At 32.0% G+C, this 23,353-nt stretch overlaps 1 protein-coding gene, 1 long non-coding RNA gene and 1 pseudogene across 2 annotated transcripts; 1 reads left to right on the top strand and 2 right to left on the bottom strand.

Annotated features, from left to right (window-relative positions):
- Positions 1–5,008: 5,008 nt before the first annotated feature.
- Positions 5,009–6,082, bottom strand: LOC121223163 (2-oxoglutarate-dependent dioxygenase 33-like; annotated as a pseudogene).
- Positions 6,083–11,420: 5,338 nt separating this feature from the next.
- Positions 11,421–13,109, bottom strand: LOC107913220 (protein IRX15-LIKE). Its single transcript, XM_016841741.2, has one exon. The coding sequence runs from the start codon at positions 12,783–12,785 to the stop codon at positions 11,811–11,813; it is 975 nt and encodes a 324-aa protein (XP_016697230.2). The 5' UTR covers positions 12,786–13,109; the 3' UTR covers positions 11,421–11,810.
- A 220-nt stretch (positions 13,110–13,329) lies between these two features.
- LOC121223029 (uncharacterized) lies at positions 13,330–14,253 on the top strand. Its single transcript, XR_005920376.1, has 3 exons — positions 13,330–13,400; positions 13,549–13,677; positions 13,969–14,253. It is a non-coding gene; the product is annotated as an uncharacterized lncRNA (long non-coding RNA).
- Positions 14,254–23,353: the final 9,100 nt, after the last annotated feature.

Raw genomic sequence — 23,353 nt, 5'->3', positions numbered from 1 at the left:
AGAGCCTGTATCAACACCAGACATCAGTACTAAAACTGTTAGTATACCCAGTCCGCCAAATAGACTGGTCGAAGAAAAGTATCAACCACTTAGAGATAATAGGCGCGACCAGCGAGGGCATACCTATACAATGCCGTTAGAGGCAAGACTTCAGGGATTTCTAAATTTTACATCCCTAGAACACCACACGAGATACAATGAAATCCAACATTGCTCAATCTTAGTCTGTAAGAGTATCTCTCTTTTTACCCTTGATATACTTGATTTATGATATTATGTATTTAATTATTTCAATGCTATTGGTGTTGGAAAATGAGTTTAGAAAACACAGCGAAAAATAAATTTAGGGAAAAACTAGAGTTAAAAATTTTTTCAAAACAAGATCTTGGTTGTGACATCTACAGTAATAAACACTTAATCAAAGTTGTACCTTTTTGATTCGTTTAGGATGAGCACTTTGCCCAAGTAGTCTTTTTCTCTATCCTCAAGCTCACGTTTGCCGAGTGTGGGCTCGCTTCGAATTAAAAAATTTTTCACAAAAATTATCAGTGGTGTAATTTTGCAATTTCTCTAAACTTTTGAATTAAGTTGTAAATCAAAAAAATCTCTAGAAATTTTCTGGAATAATCTCTTCAGAAAATTTTCTCCCTACAACTTTCTCTTAAATTCAAATTCAAGTGTGCGAAAATAATAACCCAAGGCTTTCTTTATATAGGGAGAGTTTAGAGAGTTTAACTGTGATTAAACTTAATCACCTTAATATTAAATTAATATAAATAAATATTATATTAATTTAATATTAAATCTTATTAAAATAATAGAATGTTTATCTTGTAGATAAACATTAAATTAAATTAAATATTAAGATAATCACTTTAATATTAAATTAATAAAATACTATTAAATCTTATAGAATGTTTATCTTGTAGATAAACATTAAATTAAATTTAATATTAATATAATCACTTTAATATTAAATTAATAAAGTACTATTAAGATAAGTATTATATTAAATTTAATATTAAACTATTAAAATAATATTACTTTTTGGAAGAATTAATCTGAAATCAAATTCTCTGGTAGAGTCCCAATACGTGTGTAACTCTTCCACTGCTCAACCACCGATTACCAACTGCCGCCGGCCACTGGTGTCGCCGTGTCCAGATGCAGATTCGACACCCTTACGACACCTTGAGTCGGTTTAACTGCTGCCAGTTCAATTCGAGTCAATGACGACCCGACTGGTCCAGTTTAGCCATCGGTTGGATCGTCGGTCCTGTTTCACATACCAGGCCCGGTTCGACCAATTTTTGGGTCTTGGTCTCGATTTTGGGCTCTTAGGCCCAATTTACGATCTCAACTCCAATTATCAAGTTTAATTACCCATTGGGCCAATTGTTTGACTTGAAAATTAACTTCTAAAAATATCATATTAATTGTAATTGATTTGATTAATTTAATTTTACTTTATCAAAATTTTCCAAAAATCACTTAATTTTTTTAAATTAATTTTTCAAGAAAATTCTTTAATCAAATTATCTAGTTGAACAATTCTTACGATTACGACCACCTAATTTAATTCCACATCGAATAAATCAACTCAATTAAATTATTCCCAAAGTCGTAAAATTTTCTTTGATTCAAATGCAGTCCGATCAAGCTTTTGTTGAGCTAACGGATGAACCAATCAAACATATACAATTAGGTTCTAGTGATTGCAATTATATCCAAAAGTATTGTTATGATAATTCAGAATTACTAAGTCACGAAGTCAGTTCACAAGAAGTACCATGATTGAAAACTCCTTATTGTATACTCTTTTTGAAAGCAATTCATCTAACTGCTCTGCCCAGTGACCTCGTTTGTTATTTGATAAGTTCCTTAAGCTACAAGTCAGTGAGTTACACAGCCTAACACACGGCCTGACACAAGTTCCTTATTGTATACTCTTGTGTTGAGCTTTTGTTTACTTTTCTTGGTGCCATTGTTGTTGTATCCAAGCTTTTGCAAGAAAGTTGGGAGTTTTTATTAATTTTCTTGTTGATTTCTTGCTGATTATGGGTTTTAATATGAGTATGAGTACCTAAATATTTAGGGGTTGGTTGATGGAAATGTTGGGTAAATGATTTCTGGGTTCGGGGACTAAATTGCAAAAATGGGCTAAATCAAATAGACTTAAAAACTTAGGATTGACTCCCCTAAAGGAAAATCAAGATAAGTGAGACTGAGAGGAGATCTTATTGGGCACCAATTTAATAAGTCCTGGGTTAGTCGGTGAGGTCGAGAGATTAATCGAACTAATTTGTCTAATTTGGTAAAGTTAAGGTCGAGATGTAAAATGGAGTCAATTTAGGAGTAATAATAATTTAGATCCCTAATTCGGAATTCAATTGATCGCTCTTTGTTATCGTCTTTGCTCGTATTTGATAGTTGTGTAATCTTTTTCTTTACAATTTAGTCATTTGCGAATTCTAGTTAAGTAATTAGTATAATTAAAACTGTTGAATGGATTATCGTACTATAGTATATAGTGAGTAATTGTTTGGATTCTTTAATTTCATGTTTTTAGCTAAAATTCATTTAATCGCCAACTCCTTTAAATTCGATCATCGGAGTACTCCTATATCCGGTTATACAAATATATTATAGTTGACCTGTGATATTTGTAAATACCGCACGTAATTATTGATTATTTGATTATTATTTTTAGTGTAGATTTCTCTCGTAATCTGCGAAGACGAGGGAGGCGGTCACAGACAAAGCCAAAACCCCGAGGAAACAAGAAGCAATCAAAACCAAGGGAGTAGCGACTAGTACCACAAACTCATGCAGACAGGCAGACGAAAACCATGCACTTAGGCAGACAAAATTCTGTTTTGATTTAATTATTTTTAATAGAGAATCTCTATTTAATTGTTATAGTAATATGAAAACGTATGCACTATTTTATTTAATATTTATTTTTGGTAGAACTATTTTAGTAATAATTAAACAAAAAAAAATACTATTATTACTTTTACAAATAAGCACATATAATTTTTAAAAAAAATATTTTTTATTTTAAACCCTTGATATTTTACAGCTTTATTTTCATGCATATTTTTAAGCCCCTTTAAGAACAAATTCAGTATTCTCAACCATTATTAAATCATTAATAAATACAATCAATACAAAAATTATTCTATAAAATAACATATAGTAAACACAATTCCCATTACATTCCAATAATCTTTTATCAAAATCTTAAAAACTTTTTAAATTCCAATATTAAAATTTAATGTCTAACAAAATTATTGGATTATTCAATGAATTGATTACTAACTAATTTTCTTAACAAATATCAACATTAATTATTGAAACAATGTTTAGATTGTAATTATTTTAAATACATTATTATGCACAACTTTAAAATCTTTTAAGTTTTACATATTTAAATTAAATTATTTTTCTTCATTATAAATTAATTACTTTACACAATTTATCTTAAAAATAATTTTGTTCATTTGAAATAGGGTTTCCAAGAGAGGAAAACAGCTAAAGGAGGCACTGTATGGACCATAGTGTGTAGTGGTAAAATCACTCTTTATATTATGGTATGGACTGCAGAAGTTAATTGATAATGTTTATAACTTACGGTCACACTTTTCTCCCCTAAGATATATTCAATTTTTTAATAAAATAAGAAACATATCTTAATTAAAACATCACACATAACATTATAATTTTCTTTTATAAAATAAAATAATTGTCTATTTTGGTTTACATATACAACTTTATTTATGATATTTAAAAATTATTTTTATTTCATTATGAGAACTTTAATATCTTTATATACAATTTCTTTATCGTTGGATTTAAATCAAGCTTGGATAACAAAGAAATTTACTTTTCCAAATAAAATATAAAAAGCATTTTTATAAGTAATTTACTCCTCCCACCCCTACAACATTTTTGCCTTCATTCGCGATTTAATGATGACCCAATAACACAAAAAGAAAAATTAAAATATGAATACCAAATTCTTATAAATAAAAAAGGATTTAACTTCTAAATTTTTATAAAGCAAAAAAAGATGGAAATTCATAATTAAACTTTCTTTTTAAGCCTATTTTTTTTAAAAAAATTTACCTTCGGAAGCATGATTAATTAAAACTTTCGCAATTAGTCAATAAGTTATTAAAAATTGCATCACAGACGTATGTATATGAAAACTACATATTTAAAATACAGATATTAGTTTAAAATAATACATTATAAGTAATGAAACTAATGGTCTGAAACTAATTAATGATAACACATGAAATATGTATGATGTTAAAAATAAAAAAAATGATTAAATTGTAAGTAAAATGAAATTTAAACAGATGAATACATCAGATTAAGAAAAATAAATAAATACAATTATTTGTCATACGTTGTTATCAATCCTAAGTTGGTATCGAGTTAATAAAATGTGTATAATAAAATTAAAGTAAAAGATTGAGAAAGTTTTTCCAATGTAATTGATATCAGTTCAAATATCATAATATGTATATTTTTATTTTTTTTAAATTAAAAAAAAAGTAAGGTATTCTCAAATGATATAACTTAATTTAAATACGAAGAGTCATTTTTGTAATTTTTCTAATTAAGTTTGATATTGTTCATACCTATCGAACAATCTAATATGAATAACTCGCTATTCGCTCGGGGTATCGGCCATAATAATTATGTGGGAGAGATGGTCGAGTGGTTCAAGGCGTAGCATTGGAACTGCTATGTAGACTCTCGTTTACCGAGGGTTATTAATCCCTCTTTTTTCATACATTCACCTAATTCGTTTATGCAACTAACTACAATGTATCAAATCAAATAAGAACATATACTAAAGAATTAGACGTTTTTTAGTATAGGTACTCAATTGACTCGTAACATCAACTCAATGATAAACGTGCTAAAAGATAACAAAGAAGTAGGTAAATAAAAGATTGAATATAGTTGTGGACAAACGCATGAAGTGGATGGGATCCTACAAAACATAGTTGGTCTTGAGCTTGTTTATCAAGTGCTCTCCATAAACAGCTCTCTCATTTATCTGTTTTCCACCACATCTCCGGTGGCTCCACAACCGCATCTAAATCTCCCTGGACTTGATTTCTGTTGATCAGCGAATAATTAAAAACAAAAACAAAAACAAAAACAAAAGTTGTAATTACCTCATAAAAATAACCCACCGAGACTCAATATTTTGGAAAATTGTTTATTACTCGGTACAGGGTTGCCTCGTATATGCCATTGGACCATATCTACAACAACATGCATGTCTCTTCGTAAAAAAAGGGTTAATTGAATTGATTTGATTTGATTAGAAGAAGTACCTTCAACATGTCACCGTTGTTGCAAACAAATGTTCCGGGAATTGGAGTAGCAGGTATCCATTCACCTGATGAGGTTTTTTATCTTCAAAACATAATTGTATATAGTTACAATTATAAAGGTGGTAATAAGGATTATATATATATGTACCTCAAGTGCAGTAATATCATCATCTTGATTAATCAAAGATAACAAAGCTGTTAAAAGCATATACAGAATATTTTATTAGAAATACTACGAAAATCTTCTAAATAATAAATTAAAAAACTGAAAGCTTACCGTAGTCGGCGTGAATCCCACTGATGATATTAGTTCCCCGCAAGACAGATAATTAATTTATTTATACCAGCCAATCTGATTTTGTAGGGAGTGTTGGTAATCAGCTAGGGTTAGATCAGGGTAACCATTGAGACGAACCATCCAAAGTGCCTTCGGATTCATCCCGCGATACCCCCAATACCGAACTTATCCCTCCCACTATTTTCCTGGAAACATCTAACCATCCGAGCACCAACCCACAACCAATTAAATTAATCATTAAGTACGTTATTTGCAGATTAAAGAAAATCAGTGGCATGCCTGTGCCAAGTCTGAAATACTCTTCCATCCTCGTTTTGAAGTTTGGTGGATCCTTTGGCCTGCATATACACATCAATATTTCATATCATCCAACATATGTATAGATAGGATGCATTTGATCAACTTACCATTGGTTATATCCTGCCATGGCTTCACCAAACTTTTCGTAACTCCCCTTCTCTATTTCTTTATAGAACTGTGATTCAAAAATGACGTTATTACAAACAGTAAGTGTTAGGATCGTCCCGATTAAGCAACAAACAAGTAAAAATAGCAGAAGAAATTGAGAAGATGAACACACAAATTTAACGTGGAAAAATCCTTCCAAAGAGGATAAAAAAACTACGGGCAAAGATAATTTTACTATAATGGCAAAAGAATGAAGAGAACAAAAGATGGAAATAAAAACTAAATCCCGAAAACCCGAAAAACAAAGAACCCGAAAAACGTAAACACAAAATTCTCTGAATGTGTTCTGAGTTCTAATCTAATGGGTATATTTTCTAAGATTGTAAAAGAACCTATTTATAGGCTAAATTAGTAAGTCAAATAAACTATACTAATAAATGCTAAATATATTATACTAATAAATATTAAATCTTCTAGAAAGAAAATATATTTTTCTTTAACTTGACTTGCAAGCAATCTCTTAGAATTTGGATCACACAACTCTAACAATCTCTACCTTGACACGAATTCTTTCAATGCCATCTTTGCCAAAACCCGCCACGGGCCTATCTTGAACTATGCAGGGAATTAACTGAGTCGAATCTATGCTTAGAAGCTGGAAGACTTCTAGCCTTCGACTTGTGCACTGCCAAATCAAAACTAACCCGGGTCTGATTTTCATGAATACAGTGCCCTAACTTTTCAAAACCTGCATCCAAAAGAGAACCTTTCTTCAACGAAACGGTCATACCTTTTTCCCTCCTATGACCAAATTGCCTTCGCTCCAAACGAGTTGACTTTGACTCCGTAACGGACGAGGGACGTCCGATTTCACTGGTCACTGTAGAACCTTCCAGAATATAAAGACTGCCAGTTCTTTTACCTTTTAACAAAACGAGAGCTTCACGAGATACTTTAATGTCGCTCGACTCGATGTTGATTCTACATCCTTTCAAGTCTAAAATACTTAAGAAGATGAGATTCTTTCATAAATCAGGTACATATCTGACATCTGAGAGTGTCCTAATCGTCCCATCGTGTATCCTAATTTTAACAGTACCAATACCGATTATCTTACTAGATGAATCGTTTCCCATGTGCACAACTCTACTTTCAACTGAATTGTATGTGGAGAACCATTCTTTATTGGGACACATGTGGAAAGAACATCCTGAATCTAGGATCCACTCAGACGTAAGCTTGGAGTTATCGCTTGTTGACACTAACAAGAAATCATCACCACCTTCATCGACCAAATTAGCACCAACTACATCTTCCTCGTTACTCTCAGCAGCTCTTTTATTTCGCAGTTTATAACAATCTGCTTTGACGTGACCTAACTTTTTACAATATCGACACCTTTTGTCTTGTTTCTTTGATGCTACCAAAACAGAAGCTTGCCTATCTGCTTTGCTAATCAAACCAAACTCATTGTCGAGTTTGTCTCTACTCAACAAATGACCATTCACATCTTCGAACAAGAGTTTGTCTCTGCCATAAATCAAGGTCTTCCTGAAAGACTTGTATGAAGAGGGTAAAGAGCACAATAATAGCATAGCTTGATCTTCATTGTCAATAAGAACCTCAGCGTTCTTTGAATCATTTAAAAGAGTAATGAATTGACTGATGTGATCTCTAAGAAGCTCACCTTCGTTCATGCAAAACGTAAATAGACGTTGTCGGTTAGCCAGAGACTTAGTCGCATAAAGAGTTTCTAACCTTTTCCACAAGGCGAATGAGGTCTTCTCTATCAATACCTCCTGCAATACTATATTCGCGAGGCACAACTGGATTGCAGACAAGGCCTTTTCATCAAGCTCTTCCCATTCTGTTTGATTTAGATTCTCAGGCTTTTTCCCTGTAACAACCTTTTTCAAGCCATTTTGAACTAAAATTGCCATCATCCGAACTTGCCATAGATTAAAATTTGTCTCACCATCGAACTTCTCAATTTCAAACCTTGTTGCTGCCATATCTGAACGGACTGATCTATGAAAATTGAACTAGCTCTGATACCACTTGTTAGGATCGTCCCGATTAAGCAACAAATAAGTAAAAATAGCAGAAGAAATTGAGAAGATGAACACACAAATTTAACGTGGAAAAACCCCTCCAAAGAGGATAAAAAAACCACGGGCAAAGATAATTTTACTATAATGGCAAAAGAATGAAGAGTACAAAAGATGGAGATAAAAACTAAACCCCGAAAACCCGAAAAACAAAGAACCCTCAAAACGTAAACACAAAATTCTCTGAATGTGTTATGAGTTCTAATCTAATGGGTATATTTTCTAAGATTGTAAAAGAACCTATTTATAGACTAAATTAGTAAGTCAAATAAACTATACTAATAAATGCTAAATATATTATACTAATAAATACTAAATCTTCTAGAAAGAAAATATATTTTTCTTTAACTTGACTTGCAAGCAATCTCTTAGAATTTGGGTCACACAACTCTAACAGTAAGGATTAGAGATTAATTGTAACGTAAAAGCATTTGCAATTTGTAGTTAATTAAATTATAACATTATATATATATGTTGTGTGACACTAGCTACTTACATCAACAGCTTCCAGCAAGTCAGGCACACCGTTGGTTATATTTTGCTTCAATTTTTCGTATCCCCTGCTTCCAAATTTATAGGGTTAGTTCAATAATTCCATCAACGAAATTAAAGGCAATTCAAGCTAACATGAAACTACATATTTAATTATGGTATTAATACACTTCATATTAGCCTTAAATTTATCCGAATATGAGTTTAAAATTTTGTTTAAATTTATTAAAATTTGTAATTGACTAACCAAACTCATCTTAGAAACACATATATTATTTTTTAAAATTTAATAAATTTTATATAGTTTTTATTTGTTAAAATTTTATATGCTTACCCCACAAATTGATATTTAAATTGTACTTTATTTTCATCTTGGTACCTAAACTTTTTGTCACAAGTAGTATCTAAACTACTTTTTTCCCCAAGTTAGTATCTCTGTTATTCAAATCGCTAGTCAAACTACTACGTCTATTAAAAAAAAAAGGCTTAACCCACAAATTGATAGCTAAATAATGCTCATTTTCTCAAGTTGGTACTTAAACTGTTTTATGCTAATTTTCTCAAGTTGGTACTTAAACTGTTTTTTTATCACAAGTGATACCAAACAGTGGTGGATCTTGGGACTAAGTTTTGGGGGGCCTAGTAAAATTTTCAAAAAGTTTAGGAGTTAAATGAGAATTTTTTTAAAAAAAATTGAGGGTCTAATTAAATTTTTTGTGAGATCAATGAGAAATTTCAAAAAATTGAGGGGCCTAACTAAATTTTTAAAAAAAATTTCAAGAAAAAAATAAAAAAATTCAAAATTCTGTAGGGGGCAAGGACCCCTATGCACAAATAAGGATCCGTCCCTAGTACCTAAACTATTTTTTTCACTCATTTTACACTAAAATATTATCTTCGTTAAAAAAAATTCAACCTATAATAGACGGTCACGTCATATAAACTTTTAAAATTAACTTTTTAATCTTTTATTTTCTACTTTACAAAAAAGTCTTTTATTTTCCTTTACATTTTTTCTTTCTTCTTTTTCATAATGTCTAGACATGTTAAGTAACGTTTAAAATTGGCCCCCTCGAGGTCGAGACATTGGCGATTAATTCTATTTTCAAACTTTACCGCCTACTTGCTCAACTTAATGGGATCGAAAAAGTTCTTTCGCTAAACAAAACCAATATTTTTAGAATCAGATTGGATCAACCGGTTGGGCCGAAAATTGGTTCAAAGATAGAGGTTGAACCGATTGACTCACAATTCAATACAAATAAGTTAAACTAAGCTAAAAAACTGTTGAACCAGTTCAACCAATTATTTCAATTTTTTTGAAATTTTTATTTTACGGTTTTTTAAATAATTGTTAAAAAATATATAAAGAACAAAATACTTTTTGTCTTTTTTGTTACATGACACTTTTTTTATTGGTTATCTATTTTTAAATGAACTTAACGGTTTGACTAACGAGAGAGGTATCAACTTGGAAAAAAAATAGTTTAGGTACCATTTGTAACAAAAGAAAATATATATGTACCAAAATGAAAAAAAATGACATAACTTAGGTACCAATTTTGTGGGTTTAGCTTTTTTCTAAAAATAGACGTAACTGTTTGATTAACAGAAGTACCAACTTGGGAAAAAAAATAGTTTAGATGTTACTTGTGACAAAAAAATTATGTACCAAAAAAAAGTATAGTTTAAATACTAATTTATAAGTTAAGCCAATTTTATATATAGGCAACTTAGCAGTTTTTTAATGTTACATTACAATATTAAATATTGGAAACTTATTTAGTACACTATCAGTAGAGTTTTTAGACTCTACAAATAAGATCAAGATGTTGACAAGTATCCTACAGAGATATAATAAAATATTAAAAAATAAATATTTTAAAAAATACATGTTAATGAAAATTGCTTATAAAATAAAAAATATACACTATCAATATACGAAATACTCACTCTTATATCTTATTATAGATTTAATTTTTTATTATAAATTACATAATATAATATATTACAAAAGTAAAAAAAAAAAAAACCCGAACTGCGCCTTGAAAGATAACAAAGATGGATTAATTGAAAGATAATGGAGATTAATTACATACCGATTATGGGAATGGATGTAAACTGGGTTGCCATGCTTTAATTCTCTACCCTTACTTTTAATAAAAAAAAAATCACATTTTTTTTACTTTTAATATATATATATTTTTAATTTTAAAATAGATTGTGATAAAAATCAGAAGATAATTGAAGTAATTAAGCAAACAAATAAGCTAACACATATATAAAAGATTAATAAATAAATTATGAGGGAATGGAAGTTAATAACAAATTTGATTATGGTATATGACAATGGCTAAAATGACCCAAAGTCATTCTTTTAATTTAATTCGAACAAATATATTAGGTTTGATTCGATTCGAATTCCATCTCACTCGACTCAATTCTAAAAAATTTTAAATCAAATTAAGATGATAAAATATGATTCATCAACTCAAAATTTTTCATTCAATTTGATTCGATTGAACACTCACTCTCAAACAGAGAGTGAACCTATCAATGAAATTAATTATCAATAAACAAATATGAACTTATATTTACTATATTAATCGTACTATATTATTAATGAATTAGGTAATATTTTGGCAAAAAATAAAATATCAATGAATTTATAATATGGTAACTTTGTTGGATTCATTGGGTATCAAATATAGATATTTTGCAACAACTTATTAAAAGATTAGCTGACATGAGGTGACATCACATTAAATACAACTTTATATTTGCTAACTTTTCACAATTTCAAACCATAATTTTTCATAGTAAGTTTTCATCGTACATTATCCATCTTGGTGTTCTTTTTTTCACCTTTTATCATCACCATACTATACCAATATACAAAGCCTAATTATGAAAGTCTCTTTTTTTCTTTTTTTTGGTAAGTTCTGGATCTTCTGATTCTATGAGCTTACAATTTTCATTGCCAAATACAAAATTATTTTTTACACGAACACCATCCCCAACAAAGAAAAGATCCATCTATAAAATGTTTCCAAATGATGATAAATAATCCGTATTCACCTCCCTTTATACCATTTTTGACACCTTGGCTTGGGACTGTTATGTATTTATGATCATCACATTCATGAACTAAGATGAAGATGAAGCTTTCCTTGATGTATTGATGTTCTTGTTGCGACAGTATTGGTAGCTATTCTCTTCCATTCTTTCCACCACGAAATGTGCTAGAACTCCGTTCAATTCCACCAAGTTTTCCTTGCACAAAAACTCATCCCCAGACATCTTCTCCACATCTCTATAATAATCATGAACAAATATATGCGTCTTGGGATTGCCCCCTTTCTTGCTTCTTGCAAGCACCCCCGACGTGAAGATCGGTTGCATCCTTCCAGGGCCTTCGTCTCCTTCGCCTCTTGGCCCGTCGATCAATATCAAGTCCCAATCCACTTCGTAAACATGGTTCGGCAAATCATTGATTCCCAGCTTACAATCTGAGAACAGCAGGTTTTGGACCGGCCTACATTCGTTCCGGATCTGTGCTTTAGCAGATGCTATGAGCTCTCTCGTTTCGCTTGCCTTGGTCGTGTATTGGACGTCGTAAGCGTCGATTTCGGGGTGCAACTCTTCGAAATAGGCCGCGTAGTACCGGTTTTCGTCGATGAAAACGGTGCGGCCATTGTGGTTCAGTGCTTTCCACAGGAGGGTTTCTTGTGTTAGACCGAAAACGAGGAAGTTGCATGGGGAGGAACATTTACGTAGGACATCAGAGATCGGCTTCAGCTCCGCATATGTCATGTGGAAACTGTCGTTGGATCTCGAAGCATAATGGAGAAGGGTGTTGATGACGGTGGTGGGCAATAGTGCACCACCACCACCACCACCACCACCAAAGGCGGACACAGATGAGCCGGGGCCTCTCACGGTTGTCCTTACGGCTGCTGTAGTTCTACCGGAAACAGACTCTCGGGTGTATATGAGAGTTAAAAGGAAGGCAATAGTGAAAAAGGAAATGAAGGCAAGAAGCCATAATCTGCTAGAGCTGCCTTGTTTTTGGATATAAGGATGGAGGAGGATTAGCTTGGTATTACTGTTACTGTTCTTCATTTTTTTTTTGCTTTTGCAATCGTGGAGAACAATGTTTTGACTGGTGAGAGAATCAGAGAAAATGGGGTTTGATTTAAAGAAGGTTGAAACAATATAGGATTAGGCAAACATGAAGTGACATTACGTTAAATTACATTAAAGACAACCTAATAATATTCTAGAAAACCAAATTAAACCACATGGAAAACCATTTAAGTATTTCCTTTTTATGCTTTTGGGGTTTTGAAAAGTAGGTTGGCTTTGTTTTCACTGCAAAACTAACATGGAAGTGATGATTAATTGGGGTGAAAGAATGGTGAAAATGGGTTATCCAAAATTAGAAGTGGTATGAAAGAAACAGAGGAGAAGAGGGGTTGTTGAAGACCGGGGGCTGGTGAGGGGCAAAAGGAAAGTAGATGGGGAATATGATATTGTAGTGACCCGATAACTAATTACAAGCCAAATGTCTCTTTTCCTTCATCAATTTCAGGTTTTATTCTCAAGTAACTTTTTTTTTATACATTTATATATACCATTTCTTAAATAATGAGTTTCCATCTGAAGGTGACAATTCACCTGCTTCAAATTTCCCATTTGCAGAAACCAGGGTTTGGGATGAACAGAGTCACAGACTAAGTATGCAGGTTCTTTTATATTCCTTTAAATTAACTGATAGTCTGGTTTATAGTTATATTTGAACAATGTATAACCCAAAAACCCATATTTTTCATAACAAGTTCAACTGATCTAAGGAATCATGTTCATTAGGAATTTGTATTTGCAGGAAAGTTGTGTGTAAGTCCCTTTTTTTATTGGAGAGGCATGGGATCGTGCAATTATACATTTGAATCAGTGATCTCAGTGGTTCAACAGCTATGAACAGAATAGATTAAAAAATGACTTGAACAGCAAGGTAATATAATCAATAGCATTACTCGTTGCAAATACAGGTGATCATGGCCGAGTTGGGCCGGTCCCAGACAAAATTTTAGGCCCGTTTTTAAGCCCGGGTTTAGTCTGAAATATGGGTCTAAAAATTTGTCTAAGTCTGGACCGAGAAAAAATTGCTAAGCTTAATATATAATTCGGGCTAGGCCGTGCTGGGCTTGGGCTAAAAAAATTTTACCCAAGCACTGGACCTCATTTTTTTGCCAAAACCTATATTTCGTGCCTATATTTTTACCTAAATCCTCCCATTTTTCAGGTAGGTCTTGGGCCAGATCGAATAACCTTACTCATGATTACATCTAGTTGCAAAACAAGGTTATTACGGTACAAGGAAATGATGACAATCCTTACATTGGCCCAAAAAAGGTAATGTCAGACGATCTTACTTTATGCTTCTACACTTGTCGGTTAAAGCTTAGCCCTCTATAAAATTTTATTTTAGTCGCATTGGATTTTGCACATTAGTTTGTTTGTTGTTGATAGAATGATAGTATTAGATTAAATGGTTGTTTAAGTTTTCTTTTTTAAATTTAATGCTATGTTAGTTATCATTCAAAATTAAGGTGCAAGAACTAAAATATTATATTTTCAACAGTAGAGAGGTTAAAATTGCAGTAAACTCATCTTTTATCATTTGGGTTGCAAATACAAAAAATGAAGCCCTAAAAAAATTAAGTAGGGTATGGGCCTCCTGGGTTTCACCAGGCTTTTTTCTCATATGCCAGTGGTTAAACAACATAAAGCTTCACACCATCGTTTTCAAGTGACAAAACTGAACAGATTTCTAAAAAGAAAAATCAACAAAGATAAAATCCCCTCTCTTGTGCTTTTTTAGCCAAAGGGGCGGCTTTAATACTTGAGTTCTATGGTCCAATCAACAGTTATAATTTACATTAAAGAAAACAAAACAACATTGACATGACCTTTGTGGATTGGTAACGTTCTGTTTGGTCAATAAAGCATCTGTGTTTTTTCCTCGTTGAAATGGAGCACAATGCATGAAAGATTAAAGGGAAAGGCATTATTAAGGGATAAAAAGAGCACATGTTTAAGTGCATTTGGCTTCAAAGATGGGACATAAAGTTTGGGGCTTTCAACATGGGGAGGATATTCTAGAATGGTGAACACTAATGAAGTAATTAAATTAAATAAAAAAAAGTTGTCAAATTACCCCATCTTTAATCATAACAAGATGGAGGTTGAAGAAGCATGGATTTTTTAAAGAATCTTGATTAAGTATTTAGTAATGCAAATAAAAGTGATATTTTAAAATATTTAATTAGTAATTATTATTATAATAATAATATTGAAAAGAAGAAAATGATACCATTCCTATAAACAAAATTTGATAAAAAATTCGGTAACATTGATGCATTAAATAAAAATTAAATGAGTACTTACTAACATCAACTAGATGGATTATGTTTTAATACCGAAAATGGATATCATTTTATAATAGCAGTTTTGTTTCTTCTTAATTTCCTTTCCACTTTTGGACAACCTTCTATCATTAAATATGATTGAAGACAAATTTTCTTGAGAACATGCAGACTTAGTTCTTCACCTTTTTACTCATTGGCTTGCTATTTACTTTACTGCCATTCGATTGAAGTACATTTAATTGCTTTTGTGATAAAAGAAAACTTAAAAAGAAGCCCAAGCCCTTTGTATGAATGACACCTTTTAATAGGTAATTTTGCACTTACAATGTCATTCCAAAGTTGCAAACGTGAATCTATATGGTTCCTCCTCAAACGGATTTCCTGTGGCCCGAAATTTCCAACACTCACTTGCATGATTTGTTGCCACATCTATCTAACTAACCTATAAAAAGCTAAAGCAGCATGGTCCTAAAGCCTAGAAAGATTCCGGATCCGGATGGATTACGCCCATTTTTCTTTCAATGTTGTTGGCCATAGGTAAGATTCAATACATTAATTGCCATTATTCCCAAGTGTCAAGAAGTACCTTCAATCACTCAATTTCGGTCCATTAGTTTAAGCAACATGACCTATAAAATTATCACAAAAATAATGGCTGCTAGGATCAAACCAATCCTCCAAAATATTTTTTCTCCAATGGAAGATTTCTACCTAGCTGCTAAACTTCAGATAATGCTATTATTGTTCAAGAGATTATACATTTATTAAATCAAATGTAAAACAAGGTAGGAGCTATGATGATCAAACTTGATCTCGAGAAGGCATACGACAAGTTAATTAGAGTGGTCTTTCGTGCGGAAGGTTTTATTTGTACTTTAATTTTCCACTTAGTTGGGTTAAGCTATTATGGCCTGCATCTGGTCTACCATGACTACAGTTCTCTTCAATGGATCTAGACTATAGAGCTTTAAACCCTTACGTGACATTAGGCAAGTAACCCTTTATCTCTCTATATGTTCATCCCTTGTATGGAATACTTGAACCTTCAAATCTCTAAAGAAGTGGAGGAAGGACAGTGGAGCCACATCAAGCATCAAGAAATAGTCCATTACTTTCCCATCTATTCTTTGCAAATGATGTCATTAGCTTTGCCAAATCCATTCTTAAGACAATTAATTCCATTAAGAGAGTGCTTCAAGTCTTTATGGAGGAATTGGGACAAAATGTAAACCTTTCTAGGGTGGTTTTCTCCCCTAACTACCATGCACATAGAAAGAAAGAAATTGCCAACTCCCTGAATATTAAAGAATCTTTAGATTTAGGGTGATATTTAGGCTTTCCTATTCATTCCAAAAGAATCTCAAAACGGGACTATGAGGTCATTGTTGACAAAGCTTGAGGAAAGCTTAACGCTTGGAAAGTAAATACATTATCACAAGCAGGACAAATTGTGCTCATCCAATCTACGATGGCTTTGATTTCGAGATACTTCATGCAATGATGTTCCTTTCCATCGAGTATGTTGAAGGAACTTGATTGAATTAATAATGACTTCTCATGGGGGAGACATAAACTCAAAGAAGATGCACCTTGTCAATTGGGCTAAGGTCACCCAACCGAAATCCCAAGGCGGCCTAGGATCATGATAACCAAAGCTAGAAACCAAGCCCAATTAGTTAAGTTAGGTGGCATGTTATTTAAGAAAAAGATAAATTATGGGCAAAGGTCCTTACCTCCAAGTACACTCCCAACAATAGAATTGTGAGAAAAAATATGGATGTCTTGCCTACATGGAGCGCTCTAAAAAAGATTAGTCCCTTCCTTGAAAAGGGCTTGCATTGGGTTATTCAGAATAAAAACTCTACTAACTTTTAGAATGATAACTAAATGGGTAGGGGTCCTATAAGAAAATTAGTCGAAAGATCGTTAAAGGAGGAAGAAAGCCTGTTGACTTTTAGTCAAGTACAAAATTTTTAATAGAACGACCAGTTTACTATTTGATCTAACGGACAAGGACTACTTTTCCCTTTTTTATTAAAAGGGGCAAAATGCAATTTGACTTTTAGTATAGAGGCCTCTATGGTACTTTTACCATATTTGCTTTTGATTGTACATAATTAAGGTTGAAGCTTGATTTGAATATTAAAGGTTGATTTGTCTATATTATTATTTAAGCTCCTGATTGAGTTGGTGTCACCCTCAACTAGGTCATCGACTCGGTTAGAAAAATTATGAAAATGCCCTTTCTTAATTAAAATAAGTTATATTATTCGAGGTTACTTTAGTCTTTTTTAATTTAAAAAACCAATAAAAACATGCATAAGATGGGATTTGCACCCAAACCAATTGTATTAGTAAAACCTTTAATATACCACTCAACTTAAGGTTTATGTAATAGCCCGATTTTCAATGGTGCCGGAAAAGGCGATTTCGAAATCCCATTTTCGTAAATCGGGTCTGTAGATATTAAATAATATTTAATATGAATAATATGAATATTTTATGGAGTTTTTATAAAATAATATTATTGTTTGGCTCATAAATTTTGTCTATTATTAATTTAATTTAGGTGTAGGGACTAAATTATAAAAGTCCAACCGCTATAGGTTTTTAATTGGCCAAAGACTTAGGGACTTAAATTACAATTAGCTAAAGGTATAAAATGGTAATTAAACCATTTTATAATATGAATTAGTGGATGATGATGGAAGATCCCACTAATTTTTTTAATGATAAATTAAGTTAATTAAAGCATGATTAATTTAATTAATTAAGTTAATTAGTCTCTAATCCTACTATATAAATTAAAATAAGGTAAAAAGATGTCATGTTTTCACTCATCTTCTTCTTCTTGTCGAATTTGAAAGAAAAAAAACCATTTGAAGTTTTTAACATTCGACCATCTAATTGGTAAGCATTTTCAAGTCATTTTCTTGTAATTTTATGTTTTTGAGGTAATTGAAGCTTGATTTAGCTAACCCATGTACCAAATTGTAAAATTGGTAAAGTTTCTGAAAGTTTTCGTTGTTGATTTCTTTAAGCAATTGGTGTGGAATTGATAGATTTTAAGCTTAGATTGTGAAAAAGGACTAGATTGTAAAGTTTAATTGCTAGTTTTGTACATAAGGACTAAAGTAAATAAAATGTAAAATTTATTGTGAAATTTTAGTATGAATAAAAGTAGAGGGTCTCTAATGAATGTAATTGAAGTCTTTTTTTAAACCGAGAATCAAAATTTAAAGATATGGTTATTTCAAATTTGAGGACTAGATTGAATAAAATGTAAAAATTTAAAGGTTTGGAAAAATAAAATTATATAGGTTCATTCATGTCATGTCATAATTTATAAATGTTTAGTATTGATGGATTGAATGGAATAATTGTATAGATCAAGAATTAGATCAAACCGGAGGTAATCAAGGAAAAGTCAAAATTGTTGATTAGTGTCACACCCCGAACCTGGATGATCTAAATTGAAGATATATAGATGTAAATTAGCCTATTCTGATAGACTCTGGTGGTTATTTCGCAAAATTGTAAACTTCTGGTGAACTAATGTTTTGGCGAATTGAGTATCCGCCTATGGAAGTATATCAGGATTTAGTTTTTTGACGTGTTCTTTATTAAAAGAAATAATTTGATAAAAGAAAAGTAAGCTCTGTGTATGTCATCGCCAAAGGTATAGTTCACCCTAGTTTGTTCAAGCATTATAAAGAGCAAGTCTTGGTAACTAGATCTGGTTATAAACTAATTAAATTGATTGGTCAAATAGTTTTTCGACAAGACTCTCATTTATGTTTCTTCCGAATTCTGTAGGCCATTAGGAAGGGCATATTCTGAAGTTTCTTGACACTTGTCAAACTCCACTAAACGAAAGTGGATTATATATGTGAGTAGGGTTCGTGAGAAAGTTTCTTCTTCCTTTAAAATGATTCTTAAATTCTTAAATATCAAATGTTAATTGTTGATTGCTATTCTTATGTAAACTGGAAGCTAAGGATTCTTTAGAATAAACAGAAGATGTTCTATCTTTTAGTAAGTCTGACAACTTTACATGTTAAGAGTAAGGGTACTATTATATATATATGCAGCAAGTTATGATTAAAAGGTCATGCATGGGGGTTATTTGTAGATGAGATGTTAGCTGTAACATCCCTAACCCGTCTCCGTTGTCGAATTAGGGTTATAGAGCATTACCATACTGTCGAAACCATTTTTTATAAAGAGCAAAACTTTAGTTATCGACTTATTAAAAAAAGAAAATTGGAGTCACCACCGATCTTTAATGAGGCGTGATCGGATCACCTTGAAAACGATTTTAGGTCTACGAAATTTGAGAAAACAGGTTCGGGAGTCGGTTACGCACGAGGAAGGGTTAGCAGCCTTGTGGCGCCCAAAATTGGTACCGAATTGATTGTTTAATGTCTTAATGTCGAAATTTTGAAAAGATTTTAAAATACGATCCTTTTATCTTGAATAAAATGAATTGGGTGATAAGGCTCACTTATTTCAAAGAAATTAATCGTCACACTCAGTAAGTTAGAGTGCGACATTTTAAATCCTCAAAATAAAGTTTATCTCGACTTTTAAAACCTATGCATTTTGAGAAGGATATCCGATTATTTGGGTCCAATGGCAAATTAAGACCCAGTAAGTTAGGGTTTAATTTCCCGAAATTCCTAAACATCGAATATTGCCTTTATAAAAAATCCTTAATTCGGAGTAGCAAAATTATCGGATCCAGTGAGTTAGGGTCCAACATTTTGAAATCCCAAAGAACTTTATTTGAGATTCGTACGATTTTATTTAAAAGGTACTAGGCCATCCAAATTCAACGAGAAAAATTGAAGCCCGGAAAGTTAGGGCACTATTTTCTCGAGAATCATTAGATGCCGGATATTTTGGGAACTTAAAACTATTTCGATACTTTAATAAAATGCGATCTTTTAAGCAATGCACTATGGGTGAATGTTTTCGTACAACATAAAGGATGATTTGTAAATAACATACACTAATGGATAACAAATAATCAATATATAAATATAAACAAGCATAGTAACAATAATCTCAATTACGCCAATCGCAACACCAACATTTGAAATACACATTATAAAAAAGATAAATTAAAGTAAATTAAATAATATACATATATTAATTTAAAATAAATAATATGTAAAATAACTTAAAAAATAAAAATAATATATAAAGTAACTTAAAATATTTAGACTTATAAGTTAGGTTAAGATAATAAATAAAAGGTTTAATATAATCTATAAAAGAGAAAATTGGAATTGACATATTTTGAAAATAAACCAAATTTTAAATAACATATATAAAGTGATGTATATACATAAACATATATTATATATAAAAGTTTAAAATGGATAAATAATTGCAAATAAAAAAAGAATTATGAAATAATTTAAAGCATGCCATATAAAATATAAATTACATACAACATATATATTTAAAATAAGGGGTATTTACAAAGAAAAATAAATAAATGAGGTGACACAAAATAAAAAAATAAATAAAAATAAAAAATAAGACGAAGTATATATAAAATAAGTAAAAGGAGAACCACAATAGTGCTAATAATAATAATAGTAATGACAATAAATTAATTAATAAGCTGACTAATAAAAGGATTAAATCATAATTAAAATCGAATTAACAGGAAACAAAAGAAATTAAAAAAAATGCGGGTCAAAATGCGATTAAAATAAAATTAAAAACCAAAAACAGAATTAAAATAAATAACAAGGACTAAATTACAACGCGCGAATGCCACGAGGGACTAAAAGAGAAATAATCCCAACACCTCGAAGCGCTGCGTTATGAGGAGGACTAAAGTGAAACAAAAACGAAATAAGAGATTAAATTTAAAAAGAAATAAAAGAACTGGATTGTAGCGCGCAATAAAAGCGAGGGACTGGTGGCGCAAATAAGTCATTTAGCCAATAATGCGCGAATCCTTCCCCGGGTCGGGTCACCGCGCGGGTTGCTCAGACCAAGTGGCTTAAACGACACCTTTTTAAGTTGTTTGTAAACTAAAAAAAATCTAAACTATCAGCAACCCTAAAGCCTTCCCTTCTGCGCCGCATCAAAAATCGAAAGCCCCTCCCCCTATCCATTAAACTCCAATCCGAACGGAGAAGGGATTCGGCGACGCACCAATCCCAGGTATGAGTTCTTCCCTTCCCTTTTTATTGTATCAAAGAAAGAAAGAAGAAAAATAAGAAAGTGCAGTAGAAAGACGCAAAAAAAAAAAGGTAAATCACCTTCTTTGATCTTTTTTTGTATTCAGTATCCGTAAAAAAAATTACAATGCCTTTGTCCTCTGTTTTTATAGGCCGAAAGTAAAAAGAAAAACCAAAATAAGAAATACAATGTTTTTTTTCTTTTCTTTGCTGTGTTGTTTGTGTCCCATTTGCAAGTGTACGAGGGCAGAGGTCGACATGGAGGTACGGAGGCAGAGGCGCAAGCGTACGGAGGAGATGCACGCGCACTGAGGCGTAGTACGCGCGGGGGAGCCTTGGGTTCAACTGCGGCGCTGGAGGCTCACCATTGCTGCTAGGGTTTCGGGTTGTGGTCTTTAGGGCTTAGGTGATTTGGGCCATTGCAATTGGGTTTAGTTTTTGTTGTAATTGGGCCTCTGTAATTGGACTGATGTTATTTTTTTTTGGACTTTAAATTTGGTATTTATTTGTTCCCGGGCCCGGGTCAAACTTGGGCATTACACATTCAATTTGAAACATTTAACTTTAAAGTAGAAACAATTATGTAACTTAATATCAACAACTAACAAATCAATATAACAATAGTAAAAATACACTTTCAGACCTTAAACCGAGCATTCAATACCTTAAAAATAACTTGGAAACAATCAGGGATCAATTTGAAACAAAATAAAAAATTTTGGAAAAACATAAAAATTTGGGAAACAGGGGTTACACGACCGTGTGACATAGCCCAGACCATGTGGACATTCGAAGTCTAGACACACGGTCGTGTCCTAACTCGTGTGTTCGCCCGTGGGTTATTTGAAATAGGGCCACAGAGCCATGTCGCAGGTCGTGTGCCATACCGTGTGTGCATTCGATGTTGGGTCACACGGTAGTGTCATAGATCGTGTGCCAAACTGTGTTACATACTGACTTGAGACACACGACTGTGTCTTAGACCGCGTAAAACCTACACCTAAAACAATAACGGCACATGGCCGTGTAGGGTGGCCGTGTGACAGCCCGTTTCCCAGGCCGCGTGCTTCTCAAAATGACCCTAAAACAAGCCAAAGGATTGAACTTTTCTTGCATAACAAACCATACCAGTCTAATCATACTCATATGACCAAAATACTTTAAAACATACCAAAACCAACTAGCTTAGGTGCCTAACCAATATGCCATCAATTGACACCACAATTCAACACATCAACTTGACTCAATTCAACATTTCAGATTCATTCATTAAGCATAATTCATATATATATCAAATAATCATTTCAAAGCATACCATTCAACCATATTTCACCTACTTTCATATAAGTATACATAAGTGTCACATACCATATTTTTACACTTTCATTTGCAATCTATCAACTAAGGACATTAAAACACATATAAGCTTGGCACAAACTAAAAACAAAACAAGTTATCAAATAAACATTCAAGCCCTATTACATTCCAAAACACATTCATATCATTTAATCTAAATGTCTATCCAATATTGTAACAGCCCGGTTTAGACCCTAGTCAGACAGTGGTTTCGGGACCACAAATTTGAGTTAAAAATATTTTAATATCATTTTTGGTGTTTATAGCATGTTAATTTATATTTTTGAAAATTTTGTGTGAAAATTTTATCGTTTCTGTGCTCGATTTTATAAAAAGGATCTAATCGCGTAAAATGCAAAAATGGCTTGCTATATGTTAAAGTGCTTATTTGCTATGGTTTCTTAATTTTGAAGCACTTAAAGTGAAATTTGGCCATTGAATAATAGTATGGATGGTAATGGACAACCATTATAAAGTTTACATATTAATTTAGAAAGGTTAAAAAGGTAACTGATATATTATTAGGTAATTAAATAAAACATAAAGTAAAAAAAAAACATGTTCATCTTCCTTGTTGGCCGAATGTATAGATGAAAAGAAGCCATTTTTCTTGTTTGAAGGTTCGGCTATCTCCAAGCTAGATTGAGGTATGTTTTGAGCTCTGTTTTCGATAATTTTTACGTTTTTGAGATCGTTGCTTCGA

This window comes from Gossypium hirsutum, chromosome D11 (assembly GCF_007990345.1).
Source record: "Gossypium hirsutum isolate 1008001.06 chromosome D11, Gossypium_hirsutum_v2.1, whole genome shotgun sequence".
Classification (NCBI taxonomy): Eukaryota; Viridiplantae; Streptophyta; class Magnoliopsida; order Malvales; family Malvaceae; genus Gossypium; species Gossypium hirsutum.
The sequence above is the reverse complement of the archived record's forward strand: the minus strand, read 5'-3'. Positions and strand labels throughout refer to the sequence as shown.

Excerpts from the sequence above, each read along its gene's own strand:
- LOC107913220 (XM_016841741.2), bottom strand. The coding sequence starts at position 12,785 with ATGAAGAACAGTAACAGTAATACCAAGCTAATCCTCCTCCATCCTTAT.